Source organism: Corvus moneduloides, chromosome 20, assembly GCF_009650955.1.
Source record: "Corvus moneduloides isolate bCorMon1 chromosome 20, bCorMon1.pri, whole genome shotgun sequence".
Taxonomy (NCBI): domain Eukaryota; kingdom Metazoa; phylum Chordata; class Aves; order Passeriformes; family Corvidae; genus Corvus; species Corvus moneduloides.
Window position 1 is genome coordinate 7,632,423 of NC_045495.1, and position 15,323 is coordinate 7,647,745.

Consider the following 15,323-nt stretch of genomic DNA (forward strand, 5'->3'; position numbering starts at 1 on the left):
CGCGGGAGCCAGCTGTGGAGGCAGGAAGTGAAAGGCAGGCACAGGAGGGATATTGTGCTGTGGGCACAGAAATTCCAGCTGCCACCTGCTGCTCGCAGGAGCCAGCGCACACCTTGGATGTGCAGCTCAGCCTGTGGGATCACTGCTGGGACAGGGAAAGAGGAAGCTGCAGGTGTGCAATGGGATTGCAGACCAGGGGTCTGCAATGGGATGTGTCTGTGCCGCTGCCAGCCGCTGTCTCCAGGAGTTCTGTGCCATTGGAGCAGAGAATCATTGCAAAGGCAGATAAACAGCCATGGGGAAACACAGCCCTTTGCAGCTCTTCTCTCACCCCCTCCAAACGCAATATGACATTTCCAGTGCCTTTATCTCTGCCTGGTAGTACAGACCCACCGAAGGCACAACAGGCACAGCCCTGCTCCCGGCCCTTCCCTCTGCCAGCAGCAGCTTCTGCCAGGAGCCAGCACCAAACTCCTCTGCAGTAAGGTGGAGAGCACTGAGGCCCTCAGACAACCACAGAATCACTAAGATTGGAAAAGACCTTCAGGATCATCAAGCCCAACCATTAACCCAGCACTGCTCCCTTGGATGCTGGAGAGGAGTCAGGGCCAAGCACCAACACCCATGTTCTGGCATCCAGGAGCAGGGTGCTCAGCAGGTGGGGAGGAGCAGGGGAGGGAGGAGGCTTTAGTGGCAACTAAAGCATGAGTAGCATTTCAAACACTTTGAGCCTCAGCTCTCAACAAGAACCAGGTACCCAACACATGGGAGAATTTGGTCCTGGCACTCTCCAAAGGGATGAAGGCATTTCAGCATTCAGGAGCCTGGGGATAAATAAGCAGATGCAATTCCAGGCAGTCACCTCCCCAGACCATTTCCTGCAGGCCTGCTGTTCCAGGTGCCTTGCGTGGCTGCACATAAACTGCTGGCCTGGCAGAGTGGCCAATCAATCAACCATTTCAATTGTTTCACTAATTTATTGACGTCCCTGCACTACCACAGGGGCCATGACCCCTCCTGCACTCAGCAGCAAAAAGGCAAGAAAAACCATACCACGGTAGTTACTGACAACACCAGAGTGCTCAAACTGGAAATAGCTGACCCCAGAGTTTGCATGTGCAAACCCATTTGACCCCAGGCATTTTGGAGGCTGCATCTCCCACACTGGAAAAGCTGTAAGCACTGCTGGGCCTGGGCAGGATAGGGATGAGCCTTTAGGAGCTCCTTCTGAATCTCCCACAAGGGCTTGACCACATAACTCAGCAGAGCCAGCACACCCACCCCAACTCCCCAAGGAATCCAAACCAGCCTCTCACTTCTGCCTTGGGAAATCATGGAGACAGGATTCTTTGGCACTGCCAGAGAGAGTGGGCATCTCCCAGAGCCTGGAGGGTATGTAACCTCCTGAAGCTCTCTGTGCTCTAGGCTGAACCCTCCACACAAGCCAGACCCGCAGTTTTAGAGCTCAGCATCATGGAAGGTTTATTTAAAAGTCATGGAGAGCATAAAAACTATAGATATAAAAAGTATTTCAACAGTCTACTGAGCCATGCTAGCCATGCCAGGCCTGGGTGAGTCCATGGGTGAGTTTACTCCTGCAGAACTCGAGCTTTCTTCTCTTTTCTTTTCTTCTTGGCTTTGTTCTGCTTCTGCTGGGTCTCCTGGACAACACTCCCCTTGGTTTTCTTTGCAGCTGGAACCTGCTCAGCTTCATCGCCTGCAGCACCTTTTCTTTTTCTGTTTCTCCTCTTCTTCTTCTTCTTGTCAGCCACAGCATCTCCTCCATTAGCAGTGGGGAGGTCCCCACCACCCACCTTTGCCACTCCATTCTCCCTGCCCCCCCTGCTTGGATTCTTTTTGCTACCACCAGGCACGAGGACTTTCTTCTGCTTGGGGGTTTCTGTTCCCAGGGGCTGCTCCTCTGGGGCTGCTGGTTCTCCATCTTCCCCCGGTGTCACCCCATTCTCCTGGATGCCTTTCTTGCGATTCTTGCGCTTCTTGGTCTCTGGCAGGAAGCCTTTCTTCTTCCGCTTAAGCGACTCCGCTCCCTGAGCAGGCTTACTGGCTGCCTTCTCTTTCTTGGGCTTCCTGCAGAGAGAATGCCAAAAATCAAGAGCAACTTAATTTACAGCCAGGGAACAGTGTGATCCATGTGACAGGCAGTCCATGAACAGGCAGAAGCACCAGAAAGGTGCCAGAAGCACAGGATGAGGATGAATGCTGTGAGGATGAGGTTATCCATGGAGGTGAGGTAATGCTTGCCTGTGGCCCTGGCTTTCTTAGTCTTCTGGCAACACATGATCAGGTATCAGACATGTCAGTCATGTGTTACAACCCTTTCCCATCAAGGACCAATCCCAAGATGTAAGCACACAGAACAATGAGCCTGGTATTATTCCAAATAAGCATTAGTGAGTGTCTCAATCCCACCAACCAAAGAGCTCCATTAAACTCCACCCTGAGCTCACTGCCTTGACTTCCTTTCTCTTCCCACCTCCCCATCATTGTACACAAGCACCCAGACAAGGCAGAATGCCAGGATGCCAAGCACACATACGTGTAATTCAACCAGTGCATGACGTTCCAGTAGAGAGAGTCGAGCCGTGGAGAATTCCCAATGTCTTCCCGCTGGTTCAGAGTGAGCAGCACTTTCTCCACCTCTGTCAACTTCACATTCAGCTTCTGCAAGAGGCAAGTAGAGGCAATCTGCAGAGTGAACTCGGGAGGGGCACTCACAGCAGCAGGGCATAGGCCATCCTCAGGGGAAGGCTATGGCAGGAATTACCAATCCTGCCTGGCCTCTCCAAGCCACTGCCTTGAGTCCATTTGCAACACCACTTCAGTTTGGGGCAAAAACTGGTGAGTCACACCACGCCATCAGGTACTGGGTTTGCTCAACAACTTGAGTTTCTACCATGAGAGGCATTAGTCTAACAGAACTGTAGTGGCATAAAAAGAACTGGAGGGTCCTTCAGTCCGCTCTCCTTTCCTGTCCATGGCTGGGAGCAGGGAAGAGAAGACACATGACTATGTACCCATCCAGGAGAAAAGCAGCAGCATGTTCAGTCTGGTTTCTAAAGATCTGGCACCCTCTTCTGTAACCCACTGCATAATCTCAGTCAAACCAGGCAGAAAGGGGTGTCTCAAAGGCTATTCAGCTCCTACAAGAGCCTTGGAAATAACCTCTCTTCTCCACCCACTGTCCTGTTAGGTCTTCACAAAGAAACAGGCTGTGGTCTGAGTTCTGGGCTTATCAGTAGCAAACTGGGCTTCAGCAATTCTGCTGCTTTTGGTGTTTTCCTCCAGTAAAAAAGACCACATTAGGGACATATTTTGTTGCCTACAGAAAATCTTCACATGCTCAAAAAAGTAATTTTTTATTAGGGAAAACAAAGCCCCAGAACAAAGCTTCACTCCTGCTCTTAAAGCTATTAAGTCTATTTTTGGGAATCATGATCTCTGGAGTTCAGTGGAGAGGAAAGAGCAATCACCTGGGATAAAGCCCACGCTCACTGTACCCCAGGTTATATTCCTGCTGCTAAGAAAGCAGATGCCACAAGTGTTTGCTGAGCACTGCACAAATTCTCCTCTGGAGATCAGCTCATAAAGACTGTGGATCACTCCTTCAGACAGGAGGGCTCTTCTGTCCTCAGATCCAAGCAGGCATTCCCTCTAAAGGTACTTTTGGTAGGAAATGAGGTGGGATGTAGTAATTACATGGCAAAATCCAAGTGTGACGTTTAAAAGATACTCAGGAAACAGCCATTTGTCACATACTGGGTCACACACTCACCTGCCCTGTCACAGTTTTAAGGAGAAAGTTCAACAGCTCCAAGCTCTTGGCAACTTTCTCTTTCTCAGCCTTCATGATGGGTTTTCCAAGTGTTTTCAAACACTGCAAATTAAATGAGAAGATTGAGAAGAAACACACATTAGATGGGGAAACAAACCACACTTCACAGGAGAAAGCAGAGAACAAGTAATGAATGGCAGGATTCACCTGTCAGCAAAGTAATTCTGGAACACAAACCCCACCAAACTGTGGAAAAGCTCAGGAAGGCACTTGGGGAAAGCTTCTGATGCCCAGGTTAATTAAGAAACAACTGGACAAAGTAAGAGCAAGCCATATCACAGAAGCACAAGCTTGCTGCTGTCCATAGTTTCTAAGCTAAAGCACAACTGGAGATGCTTTCCTGGAGAAAAACAGGTACAATAATCCCTGACCTCGCCCCGGAGAGGCCAAGGAGCTGTCAGAAAACAGACTCAGACCTGAGGGACCACAGATACTCAGCTTCAGGAGCTCGGATTTACACATAAAGCATTATTGCTAAAATCCATTACGACTTATGCCCAGGAAATCCCAGGTGCCTGCCTATAACAGGCCTTGTCAAGCTTAAGTTCACTGAAATAACTGAGGGAAAAATCTCCCCTGTGTTCTCTCTATATGCTGCAGGGTTTCCAAGACACTGAAAGGTCTGGCTTAGAGGAAAATCACTCCAAAGATAGGTCAAATAAAAGCCAGTTATTTACAAAAAGGGCAGAAAATAGCCATAAAAAGGCAGCTGGATCAAAGAGGTGGCCCAGTGGCTTAGGGGCACTGATCCTCTGCCTGCAGCTGGTCCTTCATCCCTGTTTACATGGTCCTTTTCCTCCCCATTCTATTTCTGTGTGGACACAGCAAACCCCACACAGATCACACTAATATGAAATAGGATTTGCAGGGACAAGTGTGCTGCAGACAGTGGCAGCCAAAGAAAGCTGCACTTGTGGCCAAGCCCTCCTATCCTTGGAATTTGGACATTTCAACACAGCCAAGGGGCAAAGCCCACACCACACTCAGCATCCTCAGTTCCTCAGGCTGAAAACTCCCTGCCCCAAACCTGGACCCAGCAGTGGAATGTCATTGTTCTCTCACAGATCCTGTATTCCAACCAGATTGGAAACAATTTAAGGACTCAGCAAACTGTTCTCCATCTACATCAGCATGAAGTTGGCAAATAACATAAAAATCCTTGCAGACACTGAGAGAAGTAAGAAATCTATTCCCCAAAGCAAATTCTTTCGGTATTGACACTCACAACAGAAAAATAATGATGCCCAGCAAGAGTGTAGGGAACACTTTCAGCATAGAAAGTGGGGAGACAAGATAACATGTCTGCAAAAACAGCAGCCTTCAAGTAGAATTATTCACTATCTGTACAGGTTCCACACCCTGGGAGTATCTTTTTTAAATAATAAAGATACAGTTATTTCCTCTTCAGGATGGTCCACTCAAGCCCTGTATTAGAAAGCCATTCTGCTGGCTGGAATTCAAGCTGCAACTTCATCTGACTATCAATAACTTGCTAATTACTCTCTCCTGATATAGACAGATGCACTGCAACTCTATTCCAGAGCTGTCGTTAACCTACAAGGTCATACAATTCCACAGCTCTGAAGTCTCCCAGGTAAAAACAGAAACAAATATAGGGGGGGTGATTGGAAAAAAACATAAATCTTCCCATGTAGGCTATAACACCCCATGGGTCAGGCACATTCAGTTTATGAGGCTTACCACTAATAATAAAAATAATAATGAACAAAAAAGGTTGATTTACATAAACATTTTCTTTGCATTTTGAAGAACAAAATATTGCCAGTCTAACAGTCTTCCTTGTGGTTAAATCAGCTTTCAGAGAGGCTATTAGGCTGAGATCCTTATTTTGCTAAGTTGTGCACAAGTTCACAGTATGAGAAAATCAGCATGGATTGTCAGCTCCTTGGGACAAGAAGAATCAGGGCAGTACTGTGAGATGGAGCCAGAGCAAAGTCAACTGTCATTTCATCTTTTCAATATACAAACACTTTAGAATTAAAATGGTGTTAAAAATAAATTGCATTTTCTCTTCACCGTACACGAGTGATGTAGACAACTGCATTCAAATCACGCTGGCTTGACTCTGCCTGTTCTTGCTGCCCTGATGCTTTGAAGGGTTTGAAATAAATCCTGCTGAAGTCAACAGAAAAGTCCTGCAGCTCTGAAACAACACCTGAGGGGCTGATTTTCACCAGTACGCAAGTTTTCAGATGCTGGGGAAACTGGGATGTGCTGGGGAAACTGGGATGTACGTCTAGTGGGAGGTACCCAACCAAATTCACGTGGAAAGAAGAGTGGCTGGCCCAGCTGAAGATGGAAAACATCACTAGTCTAGTGACTAAACATCTGCATTAAAAGCAGTGTTTTGCATGAATCTGGAAACACAACCACACCTCCACCAGTATAAATAGCCAGAAGCAAACTGGTACAATTTAGATGCTCTGCAAACAAAGATCTCCCTACTGAAATGGATCACTTCAAAACAGCTCTCAAAGACCGAGAAGGAACAAGGAGGGTGAGGGGAGAAGCCAAAGAAGCCACAAAGAAGCAGCAGATAATTCATTCCTACAGACTGTACAATTTTCTCTAGCCCAGAAGCAGAAAGGATTGGCTTTAAGGAAGCTGGATTCAGGTAAAGTTTTACTGTTCCTCAACATAAGCCTTTCTCCCTTTCCCTTCTGCTACAGAGAGTGTAAAACAAATTTGCTACTAAAGCACAAAACCACCACCACCTCTGTATGTGGTAGGCTGAGACAGTCAAAAGCCTCCTTAAAGAGTTGAGCCCAATTCCTGCTCAGCCCAGAGTCACTTATTATCTTGATCTCGCCACTCAGAGCACTTCTCATTAGCATTCCATGAGATGGTATCTCTGATTAGGCATTGCTTCATTCTCCTCCTCCCACAGCAGGGAGTACACAGAATGGAGCATTTGCTTCCATGGGATCTGCGTTACTTGTGTTGTTTGCTTCAATGGGATTTGTGTTATTTGTGTTAGCATGAGACACAAACATGCTCACTCTTGTTATGTAAAAGAAGCTGACTTTGGGCTGGGACTACTGGCAAGCCTGGGGAAATGGCTCCCAGGCAACGAAATCCAAAGCCTCTTCAATGGGAACTGGGTTCAGAAGTCAAAGCAACTTTCCCAAGAATTTATGTAACTTAAGCAATTATAAAACTTCCTGCTACACAGGGTACCGACCATTGTCTGCATGCTGTCTTCTGCTCCCTCACTCAGCTCCCCAGAGATGAAATCAGCTCTGCCACCCCAATTGCAGAGGTCAATCATTCCTACAGGCCTACCCTGATTTTATTTGGGGAATGTACACAATCCAATCATAAAATCAAAGCAAAAGCTATTATGTAACAGATGGCAAACTGCAACACATGGCAAACATGCCTTAAAAAGAGAAGTAGTATTTCAGTCCTCTGCAGCACCCCTGGGAGAGCCTCGAACACCGATCAGATCACAAACACTTGCACAGGGCTGGTAAAGATCTGTTTTACATCCAAGACTGAGGCACAAAGCAGGGATTTGCTTCCAGCTATGCTACAGGTCAGTGGTGGAGGGTTAAATGAAAACCCAGAAGAACTTGTCCAACCACCTATTCTGTGATTCTCTGCCATGTGCTGTTCCAGAGGTATCTAATTCCCTCTTTCCCTGGCCTCTGGAAGCATTACCAACCCAAGGGTCACACAACCCAATTACGCACTACTAAAAGCAGAGAGACCACATGATTTATACCCAACAGCTACACTGGCATCACTTGCTGATTTATGTTGCTTTTCTCCCATTTTCTGCTTTTCTTACTCTGCTGCTTCAGGAACAGCCTGTCCCACTTCACAGGATATCTCAGTTCCAGTTCCAGCTCAGCAATACCTGTGATGGTTAATCATGCCTGTACATCTGAGCTGTCAGCAGATCTGGGCAGGTCATTTTTCAAAAGGAAATCTATGGAGGCAGTTTTCACAGCTGGAACTCCCATCTCACCTCAAGCCAATATAGCAATACAGCTCCTGCCTCACCCTACGTGGATTCAGCCGGCAGAGAAGGTTTTGTCTTGTTATGTCAGACACGCTGCTTCCAAAAGCCTCTGGCTGTTTCTGGAGGAGGGCACTCCTAGATCCAAAGTTCTCTGCTTCTCAGATTTCTACAAGAAGAACTTCACACTGCCAGCATCTTAACAATCAGTGGGTTTTACTATATCCCTCATTCCTGTATGACACATGACTATATCCCAGCTACTGCAGGATCCAGCCTTCGTTCCATGTGGCATTGCACTTCGCAACATTCCCCCATCTTCACCAAGTGTAAAACAAGTTAGTCAGAGCACAGGAGGTGCATAGCTGCAGTAATTTCAGTCACACAGGTAGGACAGAGGGCCGGCAGGTAATTATTACCACGCAGATCAGTTTCTAAGTCCAAAACTCCTCTGAAACCCGTCACACAGCAAAAGCGCTGTATGTGCACCTAGAGCCAAAGTCAGCATCCCAGCTGCCCAACTTCCCTGCGGGGGAGATGGCAATATGCTGTTACACGGAGCCGTGCAATGTTTCTGTAAGTCTCCACATCCACCCCTGCCTGCACCTCTGCCCCTTTCACAAAGACCACGGGGGCACACGCTCAGCCCAGACTCACAGCAGCATCTCAGTGCCACAGAGTGCCCTGCCACTAGAGACAAGCTCAGCTCCCAACTGGAACGTTGAATACCATTTAATATTTATGCATTCCCAGCATGTCCTTCAGCCTAGTCCACTGTTTGAAACAAACAGCCCTTCCCCTCCATGGGATCAGCCCAACAGATCCATGACTGAGAGCTGGAGAAGCCCGGCCAACGTGCACTCTTTCTGCACGCTGCGTTACCTCCATCCAGCCCCTCCTCGCACACAGCAGAGCAGACACTGACGGATGAATGTGCGGATTCACGGCTGGACACAGCGCCAAGTCCTTCCGCAGACACACCCCTCCACAACCTTACACCACTGGACAGCCCAGGGTTCCTGGGGTAAAGTCTCTTCTCCAGCAGCAGAGTTCAGCAAAGGTTCCACCCCACAGAATGTCCTCAGCCACAATGAGGAAGTGCCAGAGGTCTGAGCTCCGAATGCTGAGGTCGAAGCTGTGCCCCAGCTCCGTGCTGCATGCAGGATCCCAGAACATCCAGCGTGAGATTTTGCTGGTGGTGTGGCTCAGGTCCCTGTGGTGGAATCACACCCAGACGAACCCAGCAAGAGCACTGTGGGACCTACAAGCCATGTCTAGAACCTGAGCCAAAGGACAAGATGTCCCACATCACCATACAGGTGAGGTTTGGGAAGGGCAGAGCCTTCCTGTGTTATTGAGAGGTTAAGAGGAAATTGACAACCAGCTGAAGGACTGCAGTATTCTGTATGCTCACAGCTCCTGTTACTACCCCATGTGAGCATACAAAATAGCGTATGCTCAGTATGCCCTCGCCTGTAATTCTGCTTGCGCCTCTCCTGAGAGGAAGGAGGTAAGCCAGCATCATTCCCCGTATCTCACAGAGGCCAAGTAACATGATGCCACACAAACTGTGACAGAGCCAGGAGTCAACTCTGAGCTTCCCAAAATCCAGACAGGTTGACCCCAAATATTTCCTTTCATGATAATTGTCTTGGGAATGGTTTATTATCCCATACCATTTTGGGGGTTTTTGATCTGTTTTGTTTTGTTTGTGCCCAGAGTGGCTGCTGTCCCCCAATCCTCCCTGGCCCTGGGACTATTCGTGATGAATGGGAGTCAGGCCAGGGTTTCTGGAGGGAGTTGGGGGTGGCGTGAGGCAGCTCCCACTTTTTGGGACGGACTGTTTGACTGGACACACACAGCCGGCATCTCTGACCAAGGATCTTGCTGTTTCTGTGGGTTTTGCCTGCTTCGGCACTGTGACTGGGCTTGCTGGCTTGCTTTATTTTCTCTGCTGCTGTGCTGTTGGGGGAGCCCAGAGCCAGTGCATGCCGCTCCAGCACCCGGGACCACCCTCGTTTCCCGCTGGGAGGCTGCACCCTTCTCCGCACAGCCCAGACCCAGGGCCCAGCCAGCGCCGATGAGAAATCCCGGAGTGTCTCTCTCTGCCGTGTTTGGGAGCCGGGCTGCTGCTGCCCAGCCCCCGCCGTACCTCTGCCATTGCTCCGGGCTTGTGCTACACTCTGGCTGTTTCCCCCCCGCCTGCTGGGATGCCTCCCGCTACAGCTGCAGAGTTTCTGCTGCCTCTTGCTTGCTGCCCTGCTTCTGAAGTCCCTGCTACAGCCCCTTTCGCTATCCAGAGGGGCACCAGGATCGGCTCCCCCTGTGAATTTGAAAGGAAGCCCTTTCTCCTCTCCCGGCGGCCGAGCCGCCATTGCCGTGTGGGGAGAGGAGGCCGAGCTGGCGCCACAGCGCCCCCTGCAGGCACGGGGAACCAGGGCAGCCGCCCTGCCCGGCCGGGAGCCACCAGCGCCCCTGGTGGCCGCGAGCAGAGCTGCACCGAGGGGAAAGCGCCTGCAGCCGATGGAGGCCGGCAGCGGGAGTCTGGGCGGGGGTAAGGTTCCACAATTTCAGTATCTAGCATTCATTCAATATTTTTCTTTCTTTCTTTTTCTGTGTCTTGCAGGCACCCTTTTTTTGCTCATAAACAGGAGGTTTTTTTCACTTTTGCCCACTGGTATCCGTTTCTCTCATTGGCAAAAGGGATTACTGGAGCCCTTCTGTTCAGAGGAAACACTCATTTCACAGCGTTTTTTCCTAAATTTGTCTCCAAAACCAAGACAATAATATTCACTATACAGTAGATCCCAAACCAGAACTTAGGGCTAAATCATGGAAGACAAAGAAGAAAGGAGGGAAGAGGAGTATATCTCTTCACTCCAGTTTCCATCTATCCACAGAGCCACATCCATTTCCAATTCCAATTCCAGGTACACAGGCACACAAAGAGAGGTTCTCACACCACCCACCTGACCAGCACAGCAGCTGCTACTGAGCCTTAAAGGCCGAAAAGAAGCACTGACAGTCCCTCCTCCATCCATTTTCTCTAAGTTTCTAAAGACTGAAAGCATGAAATGTTCAAAACTTACTCCTTGCATCTCTAACACAAACAAGTCATCAAGAAATGCTCCCAAAAGGAGAGAACCACCAAGTCTCTGCCTGCTCCTGACTGAGAAGAAGGGAAGGCAGGGGACTAAGCAGACCCACATGCTGAAGGGTGTAAATAAAGGACATTTTTGGTGATATTTATTTTGGCAGTTATTACAGGGAGGAGACAAAAAATCCAGAAGCCATTCTCACAGAAAATGTCAACGCTTTCCCAAGTTTAATGATCTGATTTTTTTTCCAAAGGCCAGCTGAAAATGCAGCAGGGAAAAACCACACAGGACAGCTGAGAGAACAGAAGAGAAGGAAGTCTCCACAGAGACATCCAGTATTCTGAAAGCACGTTGAAAATATCAGTTAAATCACTACTGGCCTCATTTTACAAGCTAAGAGGCTGAGAAAGGGCAGTGAATTAAGAATTTATAAAGATGGACAGATAAAAGTTCAGGCAATCTTCAAGGAAAAAAATTGAAGGATGGCTTTTTTAGAGATTTGATTAAGTCACTTTAATAATGTATCTCACTACAAATTAAGACACAGATAATCAAATGTGATGCCCTTCAGAAATTAAGGGCATGTCTACACTGGAAGGCCAGATAGTATATCCCTCTCTCCCCTACTCTCTCAGTAGCTCCAAATAGTTATTTTAAATCCCTCGCTGAACAACACCATAGTAACAAAACCCTGGAATGCCATACAACAAAAGTCTTCAGGGAGCACACAGTAACTTCCACATGATATGGAAAAGAGGTCTTGGGTTATCTATGCCACCCCTTCCCAGGCCATGTAATTCCCTATCTGTCTACATTCATGCCTGCCCAGTCCAGGCCTAAGCAACGACTTAAGTGTATGGAGGCATCAAATGCATGTCATTGGGATTTTGTGTAATTATCTGAAAGCCTCCAGAACTGGTGACTGGGAGTGCTTTGGTCTTGCACTGAACTCAGGTATCAGATTCTGTCAGCACTTTTACAGTGCAGGATGCCTTGATCCTGTCTGGGTTTCAAACAGCCAACTGGAACACTGTGTGCTCTGCCCATTCCTTATGACACTGACAAAACAAGCAAAGGGAAAATCAGTAGTAAAGTTTGTCTCTTCTTACGATGTACTTACTGCAGAAGAAAGACAAAGGAAACCCTCAGGAAACCACTGTGTTCAAGCCAAAGAAAGCAGTTTTAACAAGTTTTCTGAGGGCTGTTCTGTTTTGAAGTTCACAGCCATCAAAATATGTATTTTCTGGACTATTCCCACTCCCTTTGACTTTCACATCCTAACTGGGAGTTTCAGCATAAATTGGGAATTACACAGAGCATCTCAGTTCAGGAGGGCAAGCTGGTCCCTAGGAAAGGGATGACAAAAAAAGGCAATGAAATTATGTATTCAGAACCTGGAACTTCCTGCCCCAAATCTGTCCGTGAGTTATAAAAAAAACTGGCACCGGTTCAAGATCTCTCCAAAGCCAAGACAGCAATTTTGTAACATATAAAAAGGAAACATAAATATATCTTAACAAGGGAAGGGAACACCAAAACGTGCCTACAGTGACAACCGGGAGAGCTGAAAGATCAAAATGAGAGATGCTGGATAGAGTAAAAAAGAGTGTCTGAGCTATAGCAGCAAACCCAGAGATCCCTCACCAAAACTGTGTGAGAGTTTCCTGTATGGAATGGGGAACTGGACCTCTCGGGCTCTGCAATACTTTACTGCGTGATTCGGGGCAGCCTGAACTCACAACAATCAGCAGAGATGACCGTGGGACAGAGATGACCGTGGGACAGAGATGACTGTCCAACACACGGGGCTGTTCGGAAGCCAAGTTAAGAGACAGTCAGACTGTCCATGCACAAGAAGGGCCTCTGAGATGTCTCCAGAGACCCGAGTTTGATTCCTGGCTCAGCTCCCAGCCAAGGAGCGTCACCTGTAAAACAGGATGAACGACTTCAGCAAACCAAATCCATTATGTCTTGGGTTTCTGCAAAATACTTTCTGCATTACATCAACAACTCACTGGTTTGAATTTCCTTTGTAAAGCACTTTTAGACCTACTGATAAAGAACAAAGCTCTCCAAGAGAAGATGTTTCTGTCAAATGTTCCAGCATCCCAGGTGAGCTCTGTCACTTATAACATGAAGCAACTCTTATTTCTTTATACCATGAACAAAACTGAGTCATCCAGACCCCCAGTTAGAACAGACTTGAACAACTGTAGCAAGGTTCTGCTTTGTGTAAGGTAACTATTTAAGATTTGGGAAGCCAAAACTGTGCCAGAGCTGTTTTTCTGCTTCCTCATCTTTGCAGTGAAGGGCTGTGGATGAGGCTTTCTGCCCAGGTAACCCAGCAGCACAAGCCAAGAGCACCAACAGCAAGCGGGGCTCTCACACGAGCAAGTCAACTCCGAAGTACCCAATGGGACATCAAGACCTGCCTTGGTGACAGCAAGGAGAGGGCAAACATGGATCCCTCATGACCATGATGTATGTTTTATAAGCATGCTTAAACAATCTGGGAACAAATAAGGTCAAGTTAGCTTATTTAAGCACAAGAGCCATTGCCTCGCAGCAGCCGGAGCTGCTATTTCGGGAACCTGTCTCTTCACTTAACGTTCCTGGCCACTGATTCTCCCTCATCTGCCTCTTAGCTTTGCCTGCATAATTCAGTGATATCCAAGACTGCACTTGTCTCACATTGCCTCTTCCCCAGTTCCAGCTCATATCACTGCCTAACCCATCCCAGATTTCCCTGGTGGGGATGCTCCTCACCAAGGGATCTCAGCAGGTATGCAGTGCAATCCCTGAGGCGAGACAGGATAAGCAGGCAGACACCAGGAGATAGTATCTTGTCCTCTCTGACAGCCTTAAGCCTCCCAGGGCAATCCTGCACCTTGGGAGCTACAGCCTCCGAGCTGCAAATGTGACCCAGGATACAGAGTGCAGCAAAGCCTTCAGGTGACAGTCTCCTTGTAAGCAACAGCACTGCTTGAATTACAAGTGCACATCAGTTAAAGCATTGCAAACCTCTCCCTGGGTCAAAGAAAGGTACAAAATTCTAGATTATAATTTTTTTCCTCTTAAAACAGCTATTTGTGAGGGACAGTGGCAGGGATGGCCAATGACAACAAATACAAACATTTCAAGCAGAGGCAGGGTGATAAATACCATCATTTTCCACAACACCCCACAGCTCTCAGTCCAGGTTCTCACAGGTAAGCACCCACATCTGCCAGCATCTACTCACATACCTCTGAAATCACAGCTGACCTGGAATGTCCTATGGAAACAAGTCTCAGAAGTAAAGGGATGAGACTGAGCCGCAGGAGAAACTCAGAGTTCTGCAAACGTCCTCCCAATCCTCCAGCTAAGCAGGAGCGTGTGAGGACAGCAGCGACAGAAAGGGCTGTTGTTTAGTCCAAGCTCTTCCCAAACAAACTCATCCGTCTTGGTTTGAAAGACAGGTGTCTTTCAAGGAAGGCAGGAGACTCCCTTGAAATGGAAAATGCAACCACTTTCCCTCCGAATTATTGTAATTTTGAAATTAAGGGGCTTTTAGGCAAAGATGTGGGCAATAGGAATAACAGTTCTTTACTGTTATATATCTATATGTGTATAACCAGTCAAACAAACAGCAATAACCATGGCAGTAACAGCGAACAATCACAAACCCAGTGCCAGCCTTCTCGGCTGTCGGGCCCTTTCCCCTCGGGTGCAGTTCCGCTCGCAGCCGGCAGGGGCGCTGGCGGCTCCCGGTGAGCAGGGCAGGTGCGATGGTTCTGTGGAAGCCGTGATCCTGTAGAAGGATCTGCTCTTCCTTGGAAAGGCCCAGTGGTGGCTGTGTAGCTCCTGTCCTCTGGGAATCCAGTGGAAAGGGTGTCTCTGGTGTTGAGAATCTCAGATTATATCAAGGATGGGATGCTTGGCTCCTCCCCCTGGGTGGAACATCTCACAATGGGGTAATGAGTCATGAGGCCAAGTGTTGATTAGGCTCATTAACAGAAGATGGTCCGGAGGGAATTATCTCTGAGTCCTGCATGGCATTGATGGGCCATTAACAGAAGATAGTCTGGGGGGAGGAGGCAAGGAAACACTGCCCCACCTGGTCTCAACAGCTCCTGAGGATGGTAATAGAATACACTGCAACCCAGGACATCACCCCATAACTTCAACATTGGGCCTGGAACTTCTACCCAACCTGCAGCTTCTCTGTCAGCCAAGCACACAACTTCCACCTGGAGATTCAGGGCTAATAAATTCTTCAGCAAGTTACTTTAATGATGGATTAGTCTCTTTGACAAATACATACTTTCTACAGATTCTAAATTTGCTCAGTTTCCAGCCTCTGGCTTTTACTACAACAGATTTTTTTACCATCTTCAAAAGAGATCAATGA

At 47.9% G+C, this 15,323-nt stretch overlaps 1 protein-coding gene across 2 annotated transcripts in view; it reads right to left on the reverse strand.

The window, feature by feature from the left end:
- Positions 1–1,456: 1,456 nt before the first annotated feature.
- The window catches only part of MYBBP1A (MYB binding protein 1a), a 59,229-nt gene continuing 45,362 nt past the window's right edge, over positions 1,457–15,323 (reverse strand). For both annotated transcript variants that reach the window (XM_032129751.1, XM_032129752.1), the window contains 3 exons: positions 3,794–3,895; positions 2,558–2,682; positions 1,457–2,088 (listed from right to left, as the gene is read on the reverse strand). In XM_032129751.1, the coding sequence (XP_031985642.1) occupies positions 1,590–2,088; positions 2,558–2,682; positions 3,794–3,895 (726 nt within the window). In that variant the 3' untranslated portion in view covers positions 1,457–1,589. The remainder of the gene's footprint in view (positions 2,089–2,557; positions 2,683–3,793; positions 3,896–15,323) is intronic.